Source organism: Hylobates moloch, unplaced genomic scaffold (genome assembly GCF_009828535.3).
Source record: "Hylobates moloch isolate HMO894 unplaced genomic scaffold, HMol_V3 SCAFFOLD_13, whole genome shotgun sequence".
NCBI classification, from domain to species: Eukaryota; Metazoa; Chordata; class Mammalia; order Primates; family Hylobatidae; genus Hylobates; species Hylobates moloch.
Genome location: NW_026652288.1, coordinates 37,240,597 through 37,265,342, shown reverse-complemented (window position 1 = coordinate 37,265,342; position 24,746 = coordinate 37,240,597). Strand labels below are relative to the sequence as shown.

Genomic DNA, 24,746 nt, shown 5'->3' with positions numbered 1-24,746 from the left:
GCCACCAGGTGTACTCAGTCATTTTACAAATACCAACTGCTGCTGGGCATGGTGGCTCATGCCTGTAATCCAGCACTTTGGGAGGCTGAGGTGGGCGGATCACGTGGTCAGGAGATCGAGACCATCCTGGCCAACGTGGTGAAACCCCATCTCTACTAAAAATACAAAAATTAGCTGGGCGTGGTGGCACATGCCTGTAATCCCAGCTACTCTGGAGGCTGAGGCAGGAGAACAGCTTGAACCAGAGAGTCAGAGGTTGCAGTGAGCCAAGATCGCGCCACTGCACTCCAGCCTGGTGACAGAGCAAGACTCCATCTAAAAAAAAAAATACCAACTGCATGCCCACCATCTGTGATTTTCTAGCTGTCATGATCCCAGGTGTGTAACTGAACCTTTCTGAACCTCAATTTCTTCATCTGTTAAATGAGTATAACCACAATCCCTACCTCATAGGGCTATTATAAGGATTAAATGAATTAATGATATGTATACATTAATGAATATATATATATAAGGCTGAGTCCCCCAGTTGCCACTTTCGGTACTCACGGCAAAGTTCTTTACTCCTCCAGGGGTGCACTGTGGCTCCAGCAGCCTGGCATGCAGCAGCGTAGGTGGCCAGTGCGTCACACAGTGGCCCAGACTGGCCTGGCAGCAGGCAGCGGTCATAGACACAGTCGCGCATGGCACCCTGGGGGTCCAGCTTGCTGTGGCACTCCCGGAAGGGCCCCTTGGGGTCGGCAAGGATTCCACACTCATTCTTGCTCTGCAGCTGCTGGGCCACCAGGGAGTCCAGCTTGGGACAGTCACCCGGTTCAGTTGCTCCACAGCCGGGCCTTGTCTCTTCTTGCCAGCTGTTCCCAAAGGCCAGTGCATTGGCAGCTTGACCCCCGCCCCGCAGAGCCAGGTCGTCAGCTGGGTCCCCATTGAAGTTCCCACAGAGTCCACACAGGGCCTCAGCATAGCTGCTGGGCACCTTGGCAGTCACTCGTGCATTCCAGTCATAGGTGACGGTCAGGCCAAAGTCCGTGCGCACGACGGCATCCCTGCCCTGGCGGAACACCTGCACCTGCCCATCTGCTGCTTGGAAGGGCAGGTACTGAAGGATGTCATCCACCTGGGTGGAGATGCAAGAGGGCCACCTGGTCAGGGTATTCATAGCTCTGTGGCCCACCCTTCAATTCACTCACCTCCAGCTACCCTGACCTCCTTGCTAGTCTCTTGGACATATTACGCTCAGTCCCACCTCAAGGCCTTTGCACTTGCTGTTCCCTCTGCCTGGCTCACCATTCACCCCTCTTCATTCCTAAAGCACCAGCTTAAATCCAAATGCCTCACCCACGGCCTTCAAAACCTACATGATCTGTCTATCTCCCCACTACCTCCCTCGCCTCACCTCTTCTCACTGTCCCTCTCACTCAAGCTGCTGCAACCATACTAGCTTCCTTTTTTTTTTTTTTTTTTTGACAGGGTCTCACTCTGTTGCCCAGGCTGGAGTGCAGCGGCGCAATCTTGGCTCACTACAACCTCTGCCTCCTGGGTTCAAGCAATTCTCCCTCAGCCTCCCTAATAGCTGGGATTACAGGTGTGAGCCACTGCACCTGGCTAATTTTTTTTTCTATTTTTAGTAGAGAGGGAGTTTCACCATGTTGGCCAGGATGGTCTCAAACCTCAGATGATCCACCCACCTCGGCCTCCCAAAGTGCTGGGATTACAGGCATGAGCCACGGCGCCCAGCCACTAGCTTCCTTTTTAAAATAGAGACGCGGGTCTCACTCTGTCACCCAGGCCAGAGTGGAGTGGCACGATCATAGCTCACTTCCTAGCACTTTGGGAAGCACTTTGAGGCGGGAGGGTCACTTGAGCCCAGGAGCTGGAGACCGGCCTGGGCAACTTAGTGCAACTCCGTTCTCCACAAAAAGGAAAAAGGAAAACGAAAAAAATAAAATCTTCCAACAGGCCTCCCCCACCCCCAGGCCCACCCAGAACTCCAAGTCTTCAGAGGGTATTTCCTGCCCCGTCACCCAGCCCTGGGCGCCACGTCGCTCACCAGAACTTGCCCGGGGTACTCCCGGCGCACGGCCACCTTCACCCCGCGGGCCTCCACCCGCACGGCGCGCGTGTAGCTCACAGTCTGGCTGCCCCGATGCTCGTTTTCCACCAGCACCCGGAAGGCGGGCAGCGCTGCGTTCTGGCCGCATGAGCCGACCAGCAGGTACGTGCAGGTGCCCATGAAGTCGAAGCGCCGGCCGTCCAAGCTCACATAGTGTGGGTCCCCGGACCCCTGGCAGGTCCCAAAGCGATCGGGGTAGCAGCCTAGGAGGCCGTTCTGGACGCTGCAGCGCTCACCCGCCGGGCAGCCCTGCGTGTCGCGGCAGGTCACCTGATGGGTGGCGCCGTTGCAGGTGCAGCGCCTTTGGCACAACTCGTCCGCCCACACCTCCTGGCCCGGAGCGAGCTGGAGACCCTGGAAGGTGCAGCCGCACGACGAGGCCGGCACGCAGGCGCCGCCGCTGGCCACGAAGCCTGGGAGGCACACGCAGCCCTCCACGCAGGGGCGCCCGGAGCAGTTGGACGGCGCCGCAGCCCCGTTGCAGGAGGCCGGGCAAGCAGGGCCGCAGAGCTCATAGCTGCTGTTGGCTGGGCAGGACAGGGCTGTGGGGAGATCAGAGAGGGTGGATCAGGCCGGCATAGCAGGGGCTGTCAAAGGGCGCCCTGTCGGGGACAACGCCCAGGAATTCCCTCCCCAAACCCTGCTTCTCTCTCAGAGCTCGCCATCTCAGATAATGGCACTGCCATCCTTCTGGGTGCTCCTGCACCACACCCCAGCGATGCAGTTAATCTCCACCCCGCCAACCCCCTAACGCTCACTGGACAACCAATCTGTCAGCAAGTCCTGTGAGCTCCATATTCAAAATCTACCCAGATTGGCCCGGAGTGTTGGTGCAGGCCTGTAATCCGAGCTACTCAGGAGGCTGAGGCAGGAGAACTGCTTGAACCCGGAAGGCAGAGGTTGCAGTGAGCGGAGACGGCACCACTGCACTCCAGCCTGGGGCAGAGCAAGACTTTGTCTCACACACACACACACACACACACACAAAAAAAAAAATCCACCCAGTTACAGAATCTGCCTCTGGTCCTATCCACTGCAGCAGCCTCCTGCCTGGGCTCCCTCCTGCCCCCACAGCCTGTTCCTCACACCAGCCCGAGGAATCTGGGAACGTCTGGGTCAGATCAGGTCCCTCCCCGTCTCAGAGCACTCCTGTGGCTTCCTCTCACTCAGGGTAAATGCCAGAGTCCTCCCCATGCCCCAGGAGGCCCTGTACCATCTGTTCCTCTCACCTCTCAGCCCTCACCTCTTCTCCCACTCCCTTGGGCTCACTGTGCCCCAGCCCCAGCTGCCTCCTCCTCCTGGGTCCTCACGCTCCTACCTCAGGGCCTTTGCATTGGCTGTTCCCTCTGCCTTCCCTTTCCACAGAAAGCCCACTGGGGCCCAGGTGGCCTGGGTTCAAATCCCAGATCTCTTCTTCTCGGCCACTGACTCCAATCTCCCCATGCCTCAGTTTCCCCATCAGTAAGATGGGGTAATGTAGTCGAGACCTCACAGGGTTGTTGTGGGGATTAAATGAGTTGATCTATGGGGAAACATTCTGTGGACATCACTGTTAGTTAGTACTTAGCTGACTCCATTGCCTGACCCTGGTCTCAGCTCCAATGTTACCTGCCCAGAAAGGCCTTCCCTGATCACCCTCTTCACGAGCCTCACAGTCACTGTCATTGAATGAAGTGGTTTCTTTGCCTCTCTGAAGATACTTCCTAGTTCATCTGCTCACTGTCTGTGTCCCTCCCCTCCTGCTAAGAGATAAGTTCTATGGGAGTGGGGACCTGATCTGTCTCAATCACTGCTGAGTCCCCAGCACCAAGGACAGGGCCTGGTGCACAGCAGGTACTCAGGAAATACTGCAGAAATGAATGGGAGAATAAATGAACTCTCTGATTCCTATTTTGTGCCAGGCATGGGGTTGGGGGGGTGCTTACTGGGCAGTGGGGATGCAGCACTGGCCAAGACAAACACCTAGTGGCCTCTATGTCTGCCCCGTACTTACTCCCCTCCCTCTGGGCCTGGGCCTGGATGCCGCTTCCTCCCTCCCACCTGTCCTTTCTGCCTCTGGGACATGTCTCTAGGAGCCTCACTCACAAGGGCAGGAACAGATTTATGCTGGTCCTCACTGTGTCTTCAATATCATTAGCATGCATAGGGGGCAGGCGGGGGTTCAAGGAATGCTTGTGGAATGAATGAGTGAATGATTAAGCAGACGGACACCTGGCTAAAGAGCCTGGACTTTATCTAGAGGGCAATGGGAGTCATGGGAGGGCTATAGGCAGAGCAAGAGACGTCACGTCTCTGTGTTGGGATTCTGCAGACAAGAATTCTCGTCCTGCCAAGCCTTTGAGCATGCTGTTCTCTGGGCCTGCAACTCACTTCCTCCTCTTTCTCTTGGCAACTTCCAGCCCCTCTTATGGGTTTCAAATTGGACATCCCTTTTTCTAGAAAACCCTCCCTGACCACCCCTGCTCCCCAGGCTGGGCCAGGAACCTCCTCTGGTTTCCCATAGCCCCACTGACTTCCTCCATCCTGGCCCCGACCCCTCTGCCTGTGTTCCCCGCAATCCCAGCCCTGACTCATCTGCCTGTCTCTCTCCCATCCTGGCCCCAACCCCTCCGAGTGGGCCTCCCCATCCTGCCTGGACCCTTCTAGACTGTCAATGTCTAGTGAAACGTCTCTCCAACCTTAGGCTCTTTGTGGACAGAGCTGGCTGTCTTGGCCATCACTAGGCCCCTGGCATTGCCCAGCACCAGGCTGAACCACAATAACTTCTCAGATATTGAGCAGATGCTAGGGATCTCCTGCCCCTCACTGTATGCTCCCAGCCCCCACCCAGGGCATCACTCACGGCAGTTGGCTGGTGATCTCCAGTCCCCAACCGAGATGCCAAGCTCCAGACAGGCCTGGGCATAGGCGCTGAGGCCACGGCACAGGCTGAGCCGTTCCCCACCGACCACACACAGGTCATATACACACTGCTCCAGGAAGGGCCTGGGGTCCAGGGTGTCATGGCAGACAGCGAAGGGGCCATTGAGCTTGGTCAGCAAGCCACAGAGTCGGTCGCCCTCATAGTGTTGGGCCTGGCCCGGGGTGCAGGCGGGACAGTTGTTCTGGCAGCCGTCCTCACACAGGTAGTCCCCATCATCCAGCTTCCAGCTACTTGCGAACTCCACGGCGTCAGGAGCCAGAGCCCCGTCAGGCATGAGGAAATCGTCTGCTGGGTCACCATTATAGTTGCCACACAGCCCGCACACCTGGTCTTGGAAGCGTGCGGGCAGGCTGAGTGCCAGCTGGCAGTCCCAGTCATAAGTGACCACCAGCCCAAAGACCAGCTCCACCACGGCCCGTGGTCCGCTCTGGTACACACGCAGGCGACCCTCACTCAGGGAGACTGGCAGGCGCGAGCGTTGGTTGTCAACCTGCAGAGCGGGTGAAGAGAGGTGGTCAGGCTCCTGTGCCATCTGGCCTCCAGCCCTCATCTCTGGGCCTCCCACCTGCTCCCCTGCTCTGGCTGCATTGGGACTCATTATTTCTGCTACTGCCACCATTAGAGACTTTGCCTCTTGCAGTACCTGTGGCCTGAAATGTTCTTTCTGCAGACACGCATGTGACTCACTCCCGTACCTCCTATAAAATATTTGCTCAGTGAGGTGCCCCTCTGCCTGGTCACTGCACCATCTGGGAAGTGAGGAGCGCCTCTGCCCGGCCGTCCCACCATCTGGGAAGTGAGGAGGGCCTCTGCCCAGCCGCCCTACCGTCTGGGAAGTGAGGAGCACCTTTTCCTGGCTGCCCCACCGTCTGGGAAGTGAGTAGTGCCTCTGCCCGGCTGCTGTGCGACCCTCCAAGTGTGAAGTGACAGCCTTGTGTGTGGTCTTTCTGCCCTCCCCAAGTTTGCATTTTCGACATTAAAGTCTACTTTTTAATTAAAAGTTTTAAATTGGAGAATATAGAAAAAGAGTATTTGCTCAAATGTCACTGACTCAAGCCTTCCCTGACCGCCCTATTTTATGATTTTATTTTATGGTTTGTTTGTTTTGTTTTGTTTTGTTTTATAGAGATAAGGTCTTGCTATGTTGCCCAGGCTGATCTCAACTCTTGGCCTCAAGCAATCCTCCTGCCTCAGCCTCCCAAAGTGCTGGAATTACAGGCATGACTCATGGGACCCAGCCTATACCCCTTTTTAAATGGCAGCGTTGGGCCGGGCGCAGTGGCTCACGCCTGTAATCCCAGTACTTTGGAAGGCTGAGTTGGGTGGATCACTTGATGTCAGGAGTTTGACACCAGCCTGGTCAACATGGTGAAACCCTGTCTCTACTAAAAATATAAAAATTAGCTGGGTGTGGTGGGGCACGCCTGTAATCCCAGCTACTCAGGTGGCTGGGGCAGGAGAATTGCTTTAACCCAGGAGGTGGAGGCTGCAGTGAGCCAAGATGGTGCCAGAGTGAGACTCTGTCTTAAAAAAAAAAAAAAAAAAGGCAGCCTCTCCCTACTCCATATCCTCCTTCCCTGCTTTCCTTTTTTTTCTATAGCATCTGGCCTTCTGAAATATAATTCACAAATTGACCATGTTTATCATCTGTCTTACTCTATCAGAATGGCAGCTCCACAAAGACAAGGGTTTGGGTCTGCTTTGATCACTGCTTTATCCCCAGTGCGTAGAACAGGGCCTGGTAGAATCCCAGGCACTCACTAAGTGAAATGAGTCACTGCTGCATTTAATAAACATTCACTGGGCACTCACTCTGTGCCTGGCCTTGGGCTGGGAGATCCTGGGAATACGAAAGTGGTGGAGACAGCCCCAGGCCCTACCCTCATGTGGCTCCCAGTCCACTGGGAGAAACAGACACATCACCAGACAGTGAGAGCTCAGAGGGGTCAGGGCAGAGATGCGAGAAGCACAGGCAGAAAAGTCAAGGCCAGGATCAGAAAGGCCCAGGCGGAGGGGTCAAGGATGGGATAGGGGAGGTACAGGCTGAGGGCTCAGAGCTGGGATAGTGGGGAGATAGGAGGCTGTGAAAACCTAGAAAAATGGCCAGATCTAACCTTGCTGGTCAGGGAAGGCTTCCCAGAGGAAAGAATAGTTGTGCTGAGCCTTAAAGGACCAGTAAGAGAGAGAGAGCCAGGAAAATCGGGAGGGAGGAGGATATTCCCATTCAAATGTCCTGAGTGGACAGAGATCCTGGCCAGTCCATCTGGCTTGGTGTTATGGACTCAATATCTGTGTCTCCTGCAAAGCCCACATGTTGAAATCTTAACACCCAACATGATGGTATTAAGAGTGGGGGAAGGCCTTTGGGAAGTGATTAGGTCCTGAGGGTGGCACCCTCATGAATGGGATTAGTGCCCTTATGACAGAAGCCTCAGAGAGCTCTCGGGTCCGCTTTCCACTGTGTGAGGATACAAGGAGAAGTAGGCCATCTGCAACCTGGAACAGCACCCTCAGCTGAACCTGGCAGTGCTGGTAACCTCATCTTGGACTTCCAGCCTCCAGAACAGAGAGACAAGGTTGTGTTGTTTATAAGCCTCCCAGGCTCTGGTGTTATAGAAGCCTGAAGTCTGACTAAGAACCAGGAGATAAGAACTATGTCTCTCTGTGCCGGGGGGCATCATTTTTTTTTTTTTTTTTTGAGATAGAATCTTGCTCTGTCACCAAGGCTGGGCTGCAGTGGCACGATCTCGGTTCACTGCAACCTCTGCCTCCCAGGTTCAAGTGATCCTCCCACCTGGGATTACAGGCACGTGCCACCACGCCCAGCTAATTTTTGTATTTTTAGTAGAGATGGGGTTTCGCCATGTTGGCCAGACTGGTCTTGAACTCCTGATCTCAAGTGATCTGCCCACCCCTGTTCAGCCTCCCAAAGTGCTGGGATTACAGGCATGAGCCACCGTGCCCAGCCTCTTTTTTTTTTTAATTAATAAAAAAAAATTTTAATTAGAGATGGGGTCTCACTATGTTGTCCAGGCTGGTCTGGAGCTCCTGGCTCAAGCAAGCCTCCCACCTCGGCCTCCTAAAGTGCTGGGATTATAGGTGTGAGCCCGCCACACCCAGCCTGGGCATCTCTTTCTTACTCTTTCTTTACACATTCTCTGAGCTGTGCCAGAGCTGAGACTTGAAGTGGAGAAAGTCTTAGCCAAGAGGATAGAATATGAAAAAAGGAGCAACAGGAGAGAGGACAGCATGAGCAATGGCCCAGAAGGAAGACAGAGCATTCACTCATTCCGGCTCCCAGCAAAGCTTCTGTGAGTCCCACTGCGTGGCCTGCTCTGTGCCAGCTGGTGCTTTAGACACTGCAGTGATGGAGACAGGCCATGGCCCCATGCTCAGAGCTCTCAGTCCAGGATGGCTGCTCAAATCTGTCTCTCCCCTAAGTCCAGTGATCCCCATTTGAATTTTTCTATTTTTTTATTTACATATTTTTTGGAGACAGTTTTGCTCTGTCGCCCAGTCTGCAGTGTTGTAGCAGCATCATAGCTCACTGCAGCCTCGACCTCCTGGGCTCAAGCCATCTTCCTGCCTCAGCCTCCCAAGTAGCTGGGACCATAGGCAGGCGCCACCACACCCAGCTATTTTTTTTTTTTTTTTTTTTTGGTAGAGATAGGGTCTCCCTATGTTGCCCGGGCTGGTCTCAAATTTCTGAGCTCAAGTAATCTTCCAGCCTCAGCCTCCCAAAGTACTGGGATCACAGGTGTAAGCTACCACGCCCGGCCAATCTCCATTTTTAAATGACACAAAGAATATTAGTTCATTACAGAAAACAGAAAATGCACATGAGCAAAAATGAGAAAAAATCACCCTGTAGGCACACACATACAAATGTATAAATCCTGTTGAGTTTTTTCCTACCTTTAGATATATTTACACTTAGAAAGAAAAGACCATGCTGAAGTCACTATTTCATCAACTCCTCTCCTGACAATGTCTTGTGAGTATCCTACTACGATTCTGACAGTAGCTCCACACCTTTGTCAAGTCACTGACCTCTGTGAGGATCTGACAAAAAAAAAAAGTAAGGCCGGGCGCGGTGGCTCATGCCTTTAATCCCAACACTTTGGGAGGCCGAGGTGGGCGGATCACAAGGTCAGGAGATCAAGACCATCCTGGCTAACACAACGAAACCCCAGCTCTACTAAAAATACAAAAAATTAGCTGGGTGTGGTGGCATGTGCCTGTAGTCCCAGCTAATTGGGAGGCTGAGGCAGGAGAATCGCTTGAACCCAGGAGGCGGAGGTTGCACTGAGCCGAGATCATGCCACTGCACTCCAGCCTGGGCAACAGAGCGAGACTCTGTCTCAAAAAAAAAAAAAAAAAAAAGTAGTTTTTCAGAGAGAGGTATAAAATTCTGTATATAATTTCAAGGGATATGAAGTCTGCCTGAACTTGCGCTCAACCCCTCCAGGGCTGAAGAACACCTACTCTCACCAACTGATTATTAATCGCAGAGATCTACCTGCACGCTCACAAAATCAGGGAGGTACAAGAATATTTATTGCAGGTCAGATACAGGGGCTCATGCCTCTAATCCCAGAACTTTGGGAGGCCAAGGTGGGAGGATCACTTGAGACCAGGAGTTCGAGACTAGCCTGGGCAACATAGCGAGACTTATCGCTACTAAAAATAAAAATACTTAGCCCAGTATAGTGGCATGAGACTGTAGTCCCAGCTACTTGGAAGGCCAAGGCTGGAGGATTGCTTGAGCCCAGGAGTTTGAGGTTGAAGTGAGCTATAATCACACCACTGCACTTCAGCCTGGGCAACAGGGCAAGACCTTGTCTCAAAAAAAAAAAAAAAAAAAATCAAAAAAATATTCATTGCAGTATTGTTTGTAATAGTGAACAATGTGTCCATCCACAGGGGACTGGTTGAATGAACTATGGTATTCATATCCATATAAAGAATTGTGCAGATGTTAAAAAAAAATAGAGGCTCCCTCTGCATTGATAGAGAAACTGTTCCAGAATGTACTGCTAAGTGCAAAAAGCACAAAGTAGAGAACACAACATATATATATATACATATATATGTACATATGTGTGTGTATATATGTATATATGTACAAAAGTATATTCTCTCTCTCTCTCTCTCTCTCTCTCTATATATATATATATATATATATATTTTTTTTTTTTTTTTTTTGAGACAGAGTCTCACTCTGTCACCCAGGCTGGAGTGCAATGGTGCAATCTTGGCTCACTACAACCTCCGCCTCCTAGATTCAAGCGATTCTCCTGCCTTAGCCTCCCGAGTAGCTGGAATTTCAGGCATGCACCACCATGCCCAGCAAATTTTTGTACTCTTACTAGAGATGGGGTTTCGCCATGTTGGCCAGGCTGGTCTCTAACTCCTGACCTCAAGTGATCCACCCGCCTCAGCCTCCCAAAGTGCTGGGATTATAGGCATGAGCCATTGCGCCCGGTCCTGAAGTTATTGAACAGGCAAAACTAATCTATGCTGGAAGAAAAAAAAATCAGAACTGTGATCATTTCCAGGAGTAGGTTGGGGACTGTTTGGTAAGGCACATGAGGGAATTTTCCCAGGTAAAAAAAAATTCTGTATCTTAATGGGCAATTTGGTTACACATTTGCCAAAGGTGAATTATACAGTTAAGATTTATGATTTTTGTTATATATAAATTTCACCTCCAAAATCAGCCGAAAGAAGTGTGAAAATATTGTATTCTAGTTAATGACATGGTGAAGTCTTCTGGGTGATATGTACTCATGTTTGGAACTTTGAAGTGCATAAAAAATAAGAGAGATTGTGGAATGGACAGAGGGATGAACCGATGGATCAGTGTGTGATCAATCAAGAAGAGTACAGTGTTTAGAATCTAGATGATTGGCACCTGTAATCTCAGCACTTTGGGAGGCTGAGGCAGGCTGATCAGTTGAGGCCAGGAGTTCCAGACCAGCCTGGCCAACATAGTGAAACCCCTCTCTACAAAAATACAAAAATCAGCCAGACATGGTGGCACATGCCTGTCATCCCAGCTACTCGGGAGGCTGAGGCAGGAGAATCGCTTGAACCTGATCCTGCGGCTGCACACTCCATCCTGGGCGACAGAGTGAGACTCTGTCTCAAAAAAAAAAAAAAAAGAAAGAAAGAAAGAAAAAAGAAAGAAAAATCTAGGCGATTGGCATATGAGCATTCACTGTATAAGAATTTCAACTTTGGACATTTTAACTTTTTCATAACAACATGGTGAGAAAAAAGGAAGTAATTGCTCTAGACTGCTGTTATTCGTATGAACTGAGTAGAAATGCATTTACCAGAGTCAGGACAGCTGAGGGATTAAGAGCAGGGACTCCAGAGCCAGCATGCCTGTGCCCTTAGCTCCACCTCTTACTAGCTCTGAGCCCTGGGGAAGTCACTAGCCTATCTCAACCTCAGTTTCCCAATCTGAACATGTTCATAATAATAATGCCTCCTGCACAGAGTTTGTGAGCATTAAATTCATTAAGATGAGAAAAGTGCTAAGAAACATATCTGGTGCATAGCAGGTGCTCATTAAATTTAGTTATTTGGTCAACGTAAATCCCCTATTGCTGGATAACTTTTTGTTTGTTTGTTTTTGTTTTATGCTATTATAAACCATGTTGGCATTTCCCCCCCCCGCCCCCCCGTCACTGTCTCTGATTATCCTTTAAATTTCTAGACGTGGGATGGCTGGAGGGCAGGGTTCTAAGGTCCTGCTACTGATTTTCAAATCTGCCTCCCCACCCTCCAACCCCATGGCCCACTTCTCTGCACCCTGGTTTGAGTTCGGCCATCGGGCTTTGCCTCCGCCTTCGGACCCGCAGCTCATGGATGTTAACGCCCCGAAGCCTCCAGGTACTCACCAGGACGAAGCCAACTTCCCCGCGGGTCAGCGACACGGAGTGGCTGTAGGCGTGCACAGTGACGAGACCCACGTAGGAGACGCGGCGGCTGCCCCGGTGCTCGTTCTTGGCCTCCACGCTGAAGGCGGGCAGGGTTTCGTCCTCGCTGCACAGCTCCGCCATCGTGTACGAACAGGTGCCCATCATGTCGTAGCGACGGCCGTCGAAGGTGGTGTAATGGGGGTCGCCCTGGGCGCGGCAGACCGCGGTGGACTCCGCCACACACTCGGCCTTCCCGCCTACCACCTGGCAGCGCTGCCCGGCTGCGCACTGCACGCCTTCGCAGGAGGGCTCCACTGGGGACAGTACAGCTGGGGAGGGAAAGGAACGGTGAAAATAGAGAATCAGAAGTGTCCACGGGGTTGTAATCCCGGCACTTTGGGAGGCCGAGGCGGGCAGATCACTTGAGGTCAGGAGTTCGAGACCAGCCTGCCCAACATAGTGAAACCCCGTCTCCATTAAAAATACAAAAATTAGCAGACCGTGGTGGCACATGCCTGTAATCCCAGCTACTCGGGAGGCTGAGGCAGGAGAATCGCTCGAACCCAGGAGGGGAAGGTTGCAGTGAGCTGAGATGGCACCACTGCACTCCAGCCTGCATGACAAAGCGAGACTCTGTTTCACAATAAAAGGAAGAAGAAAGAAGAAAAGAAAAAGAAGAAGAAAGAAGAAGAGGAAGAGGAAGACGAAGATGAAGACGAAGAAGAAGAAGAAGAAGAAGAAGAAGAAGAAGAAGAAGAAGAAGAAGAAGAAGAAAAAGAAGAGGAGAAGGAGGAAGAAGAGGAGGGAGGGGGGAGGAGGAGGAGTGGGGAAGAAGAAGGAAGAAGGAAGAAACTGCCTCAGGCCTCAGAGGGAGGCATCCTGGAGCCCACCTTGCCTGGGAAGCTTGAGCAATTCGCTCACAACTGCCCATTTTTGCCCATTTTAAAGGTGGAGAAACCAAGGTCTGGAACCCCGCAGGGAGACAGTTGCTCAGGCCTCTCTGAAAGCCCCAGGTTTTCTGATTCTCCAGTTTAACACAGGGCAGCCTAGAAGAAGGGAAGATAGTAAATAAGAAAAGGCAGAAACAGTCATTAAAATGTTAATTTGTGTTTTCCTTTCCCCTTTTTCCCCTCTTCCCTACCTTCCCTCCAGGGTCAAAAAGAGCTAAGGGATTTTTTTTAAGGACAGAAAATGGAAGACAGGCTTTAGCAGGATGAAAAGGACTACCGACTCAGGCCGCCTAGGTAGGAATCCTGGCTCAACCAACTGGCTCTGAGACACTGGGCAAGTGGCCTTAAACTCCCTCTGCCTCAGTTTCCTCATTTGTAACATGGGGGGTGATAATAATACCTCCTTCGTAGGGATCTTGGTGAGGGGTGTTAGGATTAAATAAGCTAAGACTTGAGAAAGCTTTAGAACTGAACCTAGGTGTTAAATGGAGTGTTACCCATTATAATTAATCACCCACTGATCCCTCATTCTATTTCTCAAGCCCAAAGTGGCTCCTTAAAGTTGGGTGGCTTCCATGCCTTGGAGGGTAAGGGACCAGGAACGCCACAGTCTTAGCGTGGCAGGGACTACATGGGAAGAAACAGCCTTTCCTCCATCTGCCTCCCAGTCCTCAAAAGTTTTTGCAGCTCGGTGTGGTGGCTCGGGCCTGTAATTCCAGCCCTTCGAGAGGCTGAGGCGGGAGGATCGCTTGAGCCCAGGAGTTTGAGACCAGCCTGGGCAACATGGCAAGACCCTATCTCTACAAAATATAAATTAAAAATTAGCTGGGTGTGGTGGTGCATGCCTATAGTCTCAGCTACTTGGGAGGCTGAGGGAGGATTGCTTTAGTCCAAGAGTTCGAGGCTACAGTGAGCTGTGATCACACCACTGCACTCCAGCCCGAGTGACAGAGTGACACCCTGTCTCTAAGACAAAAAAAGTTTTGAGGGAGAAGCAGTTATTCCCATTTTACAGATGTGGAAACTGAAGCCCAGAGAGATGAAGTCACTTATCCAAAATCACACAGTAGAGCTGGGATTTGAACCCTGGGACCCTGCACTACACTGACAGCGTCTCACGGGCTGAGCCTGAGGTCACACAAACTGCCAGGTCGTATACATTAACTGTGTCAAAAACACATTAAACACCTAGAAAGATTGCAAGATACTCCCCCTCCCCAACACGTAGTCATCTTATTATCATACATTTAGACCTCCTAAGTTTGGGTATCAACATTCCTACATGAGGTGTGGAGAGTGGCTTAGCAACTGGTGTGGCTATGTCAGTTGCTGAAATATCAAAATATTTCCAAACTGGTTGGTAAGAAGCTGCTGACCTGACTGTCCCCCGCAACCCCAAAGATCCCTCCTTCTCAGCACCCTGGCTCTCCCCTAGGGCCCTTTCCAGAACAAACCAACAGACAGGGGCTGATGCCAGCATGATGGGGGCTTCAGGACCCTGTCACAGTGCTCTGGCTGCTGTCTCTTCTGACTGGTAGTGCCCCAGCTCTCCCTGGTTGCTAAATATTTAGAATATTGTTTCTGGGAGGATGGGAGGGGCTGAGAAGACTTGAGGAAGGATGTCGCAGAGAAGGGAAGTGAGGGGAGGACAACCAGGATCCCGAAAGCCACAGAGGAGTAGGTGGGTAGAAAAGCGGTCACCAGGTGGACAGGACCAGGGGACATTTTCCATTACTCACTCCGGCCGCAATCAGCTGCTGTTGCGTAGCCTATAGCCTTGGCCAGCCCGAAGGTGAGCAGCCCGAAGTTGGTGGTGGCCTCCGCCGTGTGGATCGTGTCAGCTGTGCCGAGCTCCACTTCAGCGTACGAGAACTCACTGCCTGGCACAGCCTCCCAGGTGAGCTTGGCCCCCACTGCATGCCCATCTATGGTCAGCCCGCTGATAGCCTTCGTCTGTGCCACCGCCAGGGCCACGCCCTCAGAGCCTGGTACACTCTTGACCACATAGGCAGGGCAGTAGGCTGCCACATCTGGGATCAGGACCAGGTAGGGGTCATAAGTCACTTCATTCCTTATGGCACCTGTGCCAAACAGCAGGACCTGGATGCCCACATTTGCAGACAGGTAGAGTGGCCGGGATGGCCGGACCTCAAACTCTACCACATCACCTGCCTGGAGCCCACGGGAGCCAGTGATACCCCCATGGTTGTAGGTCAGCTTTGTGGCCTGGCTGGCCACAACGAAGGCCAAATCATAGCGAGCCTGGGAGGCCAGCGTGGGTACTACATAGTGGGTGCCCCAGGCAGATGTGGGTAGCAGCTGCTCGACCACATGGTTGCAGGTCGTATGTTTCTGGGCACAGCTGTGGCCAGAGAGCACAGCCACGGGGCTATTAGCTGTGACCTTTGACCCTGAGAGATCCATTGAGCTCTGTAGCTGGGCCACATTGTAGGGCTGTAGAGTCACTCTTAGGACACTGCCTGCTGGATAGAAGTTGCCGTTGAATGTCACTGACCCCTTCAGCGTGACACTGACCGAGGCACCTGAGGCACCGGCCACCACGGCAAACTCCTTGACATTCCTGGCTGAGGTGCCGGGGGGTGTGAGCACAAAGTACTCGGTGCCTAGGGCCTGGATGGGCCGCAGCAGTGTCAGCTCCGCTGTGTCGGGCTTGGCATTTAGTGCCTGCACAGAGATGGCATGGTCAGAATGGATCACCACCGCATGCTGGAAGATCTTGCTGCCTATCATCTCAGCCTTGGCACTGATGTTGACCATGACCGACTCCCCGGGCCTCACTGTGACATTCTTTGAGGTGTTGTCTGCCTGGCTGAGGATGGAGACTGAAGTGGGGCTCTCTGACAGACTGGAGATAAAGAGGCAGGGGTAGGCCTTGCTGTAGGCCAGCTGATAGTTCTGCAGGAAGGCTGTGAGGAATTCCTCCCTGCCAGTGTTCTTGAGGTCCACTGAAGCCTCCTGGGTCAATCCTGTTTGGGAAAATACAGTTGTGGGTCCACTTATCCAATCCTCCCCACTTTTGCTCTACACCCAGAAACATGTTGAAGTATTAACTTGGGCTTTTCCCCACCGCCCTTCTCTTTGCTTTTTTCTGATTCATGCAGCTTTCGTCTACAAGCCTTTCTGGATTTTGTTTTTCAAAAATCTAAACACCTTAGACAGGGCTCTCAAACTCAAATGCTGATGGGGCCAGGCAAGAAATATAAATGTGTGAAACAGTCCTGGAGGGGGCGACTGTGGAACTGAAGCATTCCTACACCATCTAAAGTGGGTTGTTGCTTATGGAAATCAATCAGTGTGATACATCTTATCAACAGAATAAAGGACAAAAACTATATGATCACTTCAATTGATGTCAGAAAAGCATTTGATAAAATTTAACATGCTTTCATGGTAAAAACTCTCAAGAAAGTAGGTAGGGAAGGAACACACCCCAACACGATGAAAGCCATGTACAACAGACCCACAGCTGGTATCATACTGAATGGGGAAAAACTGAAAGCCTTTGCTCTAAGATCTAGAACACAGCAAGGATGTCCACTTTCACCACTATTCTTCAACATATTATTATTAGCCCTAGCTAAACCACTTAGACAATAGAAAAAATTAAAGGGCATCCAAAATGGAAAAAGAGAGGTCAAATTATCTTTGTTTGCAGATGATAAAATCTTATATTTAGAAAAATCTAAAGACAGCTGGGCTTGGTAGCTCACGCCTATAATCCCAGCACTTTAGGAGGCCAAGGTGGGTGGATCACCTGAGGTCAGGAGTTCAAGACCAGCCTGGCCAACATGGTGAAACCCAATCTCTACTAAAAAAAAAAAAAATACAAAAATTAGCTGGGTGTAGTTGCACGCACCTGTGGTCCCAGCTACTCGGGAGGCTGGGGCAAGAGAATCGCTTGAACCCAGGAGGTGGAGGTTGCAGTGAGCCAAGATCATGCCACCGCACTCCAGCCTGGATGACAGAGCAAGACTCTGTCTCAAAAAAAAACAACTTTGGCTGGGTGCAGTGGCTCAAGCCTGTAATCCCAGCACTTTGGGAGGCCGAGGTGGGCAGATCAAGAGGTCAAGAGATTGAGACCATCCTGGCCAACATGGTGAAAACTGTCCCTATTAAAAATACAAAAAAAAAAAAATTAGCCTGGCATGGTGGCAGACACCTGTAATCCCAGCTACTCGGGAGGTTGAAGCAGGAGAATTGCTTGAACCTGGGAGGTGGAGAAGGTAGGGAGCCAAGATGGCACCATTGCACTCCAGCCTGGGCAACAAGAGCAAAACTCCATCTCAAAAAAAAAAAAAAAAGAAAGAAAGAAAACCTAAAGACTCCTAAAGACTTCATCAAGAAGCTATTAGAACTGATAAACAACTTCACTAAACTTGCAGGATACAAAATCAGCATACAAAAATCAGTAGCATTTCTATATGCTAACAGCAAACAATCTGAAAAAAAAGGAAAGTAATCCCATTTACAATAGCCACAAATAAAATAAAACACCTAGGAATAAACCAAATAAATGAAAGATCTCTACAATGAAAACTATAAAGCAGTAATGAAACAAATGGAAGAGGACACACACCAAAAACAAATGGAAAGATATTCCATGTTCATGGATTGGAAGACACAATATTGTTAAAATGTCCATACTAGCCAAAGCAATCTACTGATTCAATGCAATCTCTATAAAAATACCAGTGACATTCTTCACAGAAATAGAAGACTAATCCCAAAATTTATGTGGAAACACAAAATACCCAGAATAGCCAACGCCATCCTGAGCATAAAGAACAAAACTGGAGGAATCACATTACCTGACTTCACATTATACTACAAAACTATAGTAACCAAAACAGTGTGGTACTTGCATAAAAACAAACACATGGACCAGCGGAACAGAATATAGAACCCAGAAACAAAGCCACCCACAGTGAATTCATTTTTGACAAAGATCCCAAGAACATACACTGCATTTACTGAAGATAAATGGTGCTGGGAAAACTGGGTATCCATGTGCAGAAGAGTGAAACTAGACCCCTATCTCTCACCATATACAAAAATCAAATCAGAATGGATTAAAGACTTAAATCTAAGACCTCGGACTATGAAACTACTATAAGAAGACATTTAGGAAACTCTCCAGTTCATTGGTCTGGGCAAAAATTTATTAAGTAATACATCAAAGGCACAGGCAACCAAAGAAAAATGGACAAATGGGATCACATCAACCTAAAAAGCTTCTGCTCAGCAAAGGAAACTGAAAGGGGCCGGGCGGAGACCAAACTACACCGGTCGCGGTCAAGAGATCTTTATTGGAGGTATTGAGCGGCACCACGCAAGGAGAAGGAAGAGAAGAGAGAGAGGGCTGCTGGTGTGCTGGGTTTTATATCCCTTGGGCCTATGTGGATTGGGCTAGGGGCGGGCCCAAGGGAAGGCGGGAGATGCTTCTTTCTGATTGGCCCTTCTTTGGCGGGTTCAGACAGTGCCCGGTCAAGGAGGGGAGAAGAACCTGGAACTGGCCCCATCTTAAGGTATGGTGCCATTTTAAGGTACCCCATGTTACCTAACAGAAACAATCCACAAAGTGAAGACACAACTGACAGAATGGGAGAAAATATTTATAACCCATCTAGCTAAAGCAATTAGACAAGAGAAAGAAATAAAGGTATCCAAATTAAAAAAAAAAAAAAAAGAAGTCAAATTATCCTTGTTTGCAGATGATATAATCTTATATTTAAAAAAAAGCCCAAAGACTCCATCAAAAAGCTATTAGAACTGATAAACAAATTCACTAAATTTGCAGGATACAAAATCAACATACAAAAATCAGTAGCATTTCTAGATGGTACTGACAAGGGATTAATAACTAGAATAAAAAAGGAGCTCAAACAACTCAATAGGAAAAAAATAAAATAATCTGATCTGTGTGTGTTTGTGTGTGTGTGTGTGTGTGTGTGTGTGTGTGTTTGAGATAGAGTCTTGCTCTGTCACCCAGGCTGGACTGCAGTGGCACGATCTCACCTCACTGCAACCTCTGCCTCCTGGGTTCAAGTGATTCTCTTGCCTCAGCCTTCCAAGTAGCTGGGATTACAGGCACGCGCCACCATGCCCGGCTAATTTTTGTATTTTTAATAGAGACAGGGTTTCACCATGCTGGCCAGGTTGGTCTCGAACTCCTGACCTCAAGTGATCTGCCTGCCTCGGCCTCCCAAAGTGCTGGGATTAGAGGCATGAGCCACCACGCCCAGATTAATCTGATTTTAAAGTGGGCAAAATATCTGAATAGACACTTCTCAAAGAAGACATACACATGGCCAGCAGGTATATAAAAAAATGCTCAACATCACTAATCATCAGAAAAATGCAAATTAAAACCACAATGAGATATCATCTCACTCGAGTTAAAATGGCTTTCATCCTAAAGAAAGGCAATAATGAATGCTGGTGAGCGTGTGGAGAAAAGGGAACCCTTTTACGCTGTTGGTAGGACTGTAAATCAGTACAATCACTATCGATAATAGTATGAAGGTTTCTCAGAAAACTAAAACTAGAACTACTGTATGATCCAGCAATTCCTTTCCTTCCAAGACAGGAAGTCAGTATATGCAAGAGACATCTGCTCTCCCATGTTTATTGCAGCACTATTCCTAATAGCCAAGATACGGAATCACCCTAAGTGTCCATCAACAGATGAGTGGATAAAGGAAATTTGGTATGTACAAACAATGGAGAATTATCCACCATAAAAAAAGAATGAGATCACCCGGCACAGTGGCTCACACCTATAATCCCAGCACTTTGGGAGGCCAAGGCAGGTGGATCACTTGAGGTCAGGAGTTCGAGAGCAGCCTGGCCAACATGGTGAAACCCCGTCTCTACTAAAAATACAAAAATTAGCCAGGAGTGGTGGCATGTACCTGTAATCCCAGCTACTCGGGAGGCTGAGGCACGAGAATCGCTTGAACCTGGGAGGCGGAGGTTGCAGTGAGCCAAGATCGCGTCACTGTACTCCAGCCTGGGCAACAGAGTGAGACTCGGTCTCAAAAAAAAAAAAAAAAAAAAAAAGGAATGAGATCCTGTCATTTGCAACAACATGGATGGAACTGGAGGACATGATGTTAAGTGAAATAAGCCAGTACAGAAAGACAAATTTCACATGTTCTCACTCATATATGGGAGTTTAAAATTTTTAACTGATGAACTCATAGAATTAGAGAGTAAAATGATGGTTATGATGATTACCAGAGGCTGGAAAAGATAGTGGGGACGGGGGGATAAGTAGACATGGTTAATGGGTACAAAAATACAGTTAAACAGTTAGATAAAATGGATAAAATCTAGTATTTCGTAGCAGAACAGGATGACTATTGTTGACAATAATTTATGGCATATTTTAAAATAACTGACAGTGGAATTGGAATGTTCCTAACACAAAGAAATGACAAATGCTTGAAGTGAGGGATGCACTAGTTACCCTGATTTTATCATTACACCCTGTATGCCTGTATCAAAATATCACAGGTACCCCATAAATGCAGACAACTGCTATGTACCCATAAAAATAAAAAAATTTAAAAATATATAAACTAGTAAAAAAAAATAAAGTGGATTGTTGGTACTAGCTTTCACCTGTTATAATGAAAGAATGTGAGCTTTTTTAAATTGTAAGACCTTCCTGTTTTTCTTTTCTTTTTTTTCTTTTGAGACGGAGTCTCGCTCTGTCACCCAGGCTGGAGTGCAGTGGCGCAATCTCGGCTCACCACAACCTCCGCCTCTCAGGTTCAAGTGATTCTACTGCCTCAGCCTCCCGCGTACTGGGACTACAGGTGTGTACCACCACACACAGCTAACTTTTGTATTTTTTCTTTTTTTCTTTTGAGATGGAGTCTCACTCTGTCACCCAGGCTAGAGTGCAGTGGCGCGATCTTGGGTCATTGCAACCTCCGCCTCCTGGTTTCCATGCCCAGCTAATTTCTGTATTTTTAGTAGAGACAGGGTTTCACCATGTTGGCCAGGCTGGTCTCAAATTCCTGACCTCAGGTGATCCACCTGCCTCGGTCTCCCAAAGTGCTGGGATTACAGGCGTGAGCCACCACACCCGGCAGTTCTTTCTGCTTTTAAAGAGAAACTGGCTCTCTGAATTTTCATGTGAAATCTCCAACCCACAATTGTTTTAAGCACTTTGGGGCTCAAGGTGGATATACTCTGCTGCCAGTGTATGATTTCCATCTTTTTACAAACTGGAGTGCAGTGGCTTAAACACCACACACTGCAGCCTCAACCTCCTGGGCTCAAGGCATCCTCCTGTCTCAGCTTTCTGGTATAGCTGGGACCACAGGCACGCACTATGTGCCTGGCTTATTTTTTTATTTTTTTCTAGAGGCAGGGTCTCACTTTGTTGCCCAAGCTGGTCTTGAACTCCTGGGCTCAAGTGATCCTCCTGCATCAGCCTCCCAAAGTGCTGGGATTACAGACGTGACCCACTGCACCCAGCTGGTTTTTGTCTTAATAGGACTTGTGGGGGCCAGGCGCGGTGGCTCTCGCCTGTAATCCCAGCACTTTGGGAGGTCAACGAGGGTGGATCACTTGAGGTCAGGAGTTCGTAAGCAGACTGACTGACATGGTGAAATTCCATCTGTACTAAAAATACAAAATTAGCCAGACATGGTGGCATGGGGCACCTGTAATCCCAGCTACTAGGGAGGCTGAGGCAGGAGAATCGCTTGAACCCGGGAGGTGGAGGTTGCAATTAGCTGAGATTGCACCATTGCACTCCAGTCCAGGCAACGAGAGTGAAGCTCCATCTCAAATAATAATAATAATAATGGGACTTGGGGGTTTGTGAAAAGGAGATAAAGAGAAGAAGAGGATTATGGAAGGGTGAATGAATTGTCTCCTAGAAACAGATGGCAGTGGGGGCTTCTGACCACCCCCAACTAGGAAGAGCGTCCCTGGAGCTGAGGAAAGAGAGAGAGGTCTAAGGAATCTTGAAGAGAGTGTGGGGGCTATGGAATGACCACCTTCCATATAAAGGGGGCCTTGAAGGATATCCCAGGGGGCCAGGGGATCAGGGACAATGGACATTTCAAAAGTAACCTAGATGGATGCTGACTGGTGATGAGAGGGCCCTCATATCCCATCCTCACCCCAGTACTTTGGCTTTATCTAAAATTTTAGTTCTGGACACATCCCTGGGAGAACTGGGGACAACACCCTCCAAGAATGACTTTCGTGAAATTTTCCATCAACTCAGCCGAATGAGGCTCAGAGTCAAAACCTTAGTTGAGTTGCAGAAAATCAAGAAAGTTCTTGCACACTTGAGTTTGGGGACTAAGGTTTTTACCTGTGCTCCCATCCAGAAAAGGGTGAGAATTGGTGAATTCTACCACATCCCTCTGCAGAGCCTAAGGGCCTCTCTCCTGTCTCAGCTAGCCTGGGGTGACATGTGGAGGAGGCACACATGGAAGGCGTGGACCCACGCAGAGTTCCCCAGATTGGAACAAGGACGTGGAGAGGGTCTTGGTCTGACTTACCCCACAGGAGGGTTGCTCCAGCCCAGAGTATCCACCAGCTCCACAGGGCACCCATGGCTGCAGTAGGAAAAGAGAAAGGATCATAGAAGGCTGATCCACCACCTCTGCTGGAGACTGTCCTGGGCAGAAGGGCCCACTCTCATGACAAGGGCCACCTGGGACCATGAAGGCTGAGGTGGGGAAAGAAGTCAGGCAGATTGGGCCAGGGGGTATGGATCCAAGGACCAGTGTGTGTGTATAGGGGAGGCTGGCTGTCCAGTTGGTCTGGAGGTGGGGTGGGGAGGGCAGAAGCCAGGGACGGGGTGGAGAGTTGGCTGTCTTGTGGGTCTAGGGGTAGGATGAGAAGGCCTACAGCCAGGGGCAAGAGTAGGGGACCTGCCGTCCCACTTCCAAAGGGGACCCCAGCCCTTCTCACCTGCAGGTCCCTGGAGCTGCAGGGCCAGCCCTGTGGCAGGGCTATATAGTGGAGTTTCTGGGCCCCTCAGGCCACACCCTGGGCTACGTGCCAGGCAGATGATGCCAACTTCCTGGAGGAGGCTGCGGTCCTCAGGGCCAGATGAAACGGGAAACTGTGAAGGTCTGGGAAGGAGGGACGGTGATTCTGGATGCCTGGGTTCCAAGAAGGGAGTGAGGACAGCTGGTGGCCACTCCCTGGAAGCCTTCTGGAAAGTTTGGTCCTGGAAAGGTGGGGTCCCTGAGGGAGACAGCTGGGGAGCAGGCAGCTGAGCGCCTGGATCCCTAGGTGGAGGTGGGGTGGAGTGGGGGTGTGGGTAGCAAGGGCGGGAGGTGGCATGTGGTCATATTTGCTGGTTTAGTGGCTAGATTCCTTCCTTTGGCTCCTGCCAGGAACAACAATGAGGGACCCATATCCGGGTCCTGGTTCCTCCTCAGTCCCCACAGGCTGGGGAGTCCCTAGCCACCCACATCCTGCTTCCAGACACCACTAGAGGCAGGTGTCTGGGATGGGCAGGAGTCTGAGGCTATGGAGTGGGACACAAGACCTCCACCGCAGCCCAGCGGGGCCTCTGCGGTTTCTCATCTGCAAAACGGGAACACCAAAACCAGCCTCTCTGGGCATCTTTACGTCCCAGAGATGTAAAGAAATTCTCAACGACTGTAGAGCTGGGGGCAGACTCTTCTGGTGTGGGCGCAGGCCAGGATGCAGGTGGGCATTGGGACTGAGGCGGTGTGTGAAGAAGGGACAATGGGCTCTGTTTCCTGGTTCCACACAGACACCCGGATTCTACTTCTGATCCCGGACACCTGCCCCTCAGTGGTGCTGGAAACAGGATATAGGTGGCCAGGGACTCCCCAGCCTGTGGGGACTGAGGAAGAGCCAGGACCTGTTGGTTCTGGAGTTCTTTTTGTGTGTAGGGAGGGTTTGCTCTTAGCAAGGGCTAGCTGAACAGGTTTAGGGGACTCTGTGCCTCTCCATCACCCCAGAATTTGCCTGAGATGGGAGGTAGAGGTCTCGGTTGCACACAAGGAGCAGAAGAATGAGCTGAAAGTTAGGCTTTCTCAGCTGGAGTCAGCTCCTCTGAGGGGCTGGCCTGACCCATGCCCTGCCTGCCTTCTCCCTGACCTGGGATCTCATTGTTTTCTGAGGGCGTCTCCCCTGGGACCAGCAGCTGCAAAGCCTGGGTGCCCTCTTGGACCAACACCCTAGCAGCTGCTTCGCTGGGACTCCTCCCCTCTTATCACAGGAGCCTGGGCCTCTGGGAGGCCAAAGTGGATGCAGGGGCTTCTCTCTCCCTGGAGCTCTGACCAATCCCCACGCCCACCCAAGGCACATTCCCAGAGGGAAAGATAAAGGCTCAGAGTTGACTGGACATAAAGTCAACCAGGAAAATGAAGTGAGTAAATAGGAGACTGGCTAAAAGCCAGAGGTAACAAGAAACAAGCAGGGACAGGAGACCCACAGGAAGTGGAAGCTTTGGGAAAAGGATGCCTGGGTCTCTGAGGGGTCTAAAAGTTGGTGGAAGGGGCTGCTGGGTCCCTGAGAGAGATAAGGACTGGGAGCAGGAGACGTCAGGATTCCTAGGAGGAAACAGCAATTGCAAACCAAGATGTGAAAATTCTCTGTGTGAGGCCAGGCGCAGTGGCTCAGCTTATAATTCCAGCATTTTGGGAGGCTGAGGCAGGAGGATTGCTTAAGGCCATGAGTTTGAGACCAGCCTGGTTCAAGACCAACATAGTGAGACCCTGTATCTACAAAAAAATACAAAAATTAGCCAGGCACCGTGGTGCACGGTTGTAGTCCCAGCTACTTGGGAGGCTGAGGCA

The 24,746-nt window shown here is 50.3% G+C and overlaps 1 protein-coding gene across 1 annotated transcript in view; it reads right to left on the bottom strand.

The window, feature by feature from the left end:
- FCGBP (Fc gamma binding protein) overlaps positions 1–23,541 on the bottom strand; it is a gene marked incomplete at its 3' end in the record, with an annotated part of 35,002 nt that extends 11,461 nt beyond the window's left edge. Inside the window, exons 1-8 of the mRNA XM_058426177.1 lie at positions 23,465–23,541; positions 22,879–23,201; positions 22,464–22,520; positions 14,655–15,902; positions 11,945–12,294; positions 4,956–5,526; positions 2,051–2,655; positions 550–1,117 (exon numbers count right to left, since the gene is read on the bottom strand). Of these exons, the coding sequence (XP_058282160.1) occupies positions 550–1,117; positions 2,051–2,655; positions 4,956–5,526; positions 11,945–12,294; positions 14,655–15,902; positions 22,464–22,520; positions 22,879–23,201; positions 23,465–23,541 (3,799 nt within the window). The remainder of the gene's footprint in view (positions 1–549; positions 1,118–2,050; positions 2,656–4,955; positions 5,527–11,944; positions 12,295–14,654; positions 15,903–22,463; positions 22,521–22,878; positions 23,202–23,464) is intronic.
- Positions 23,542–24,746: the final 1,205 nt, after the last annotated feature.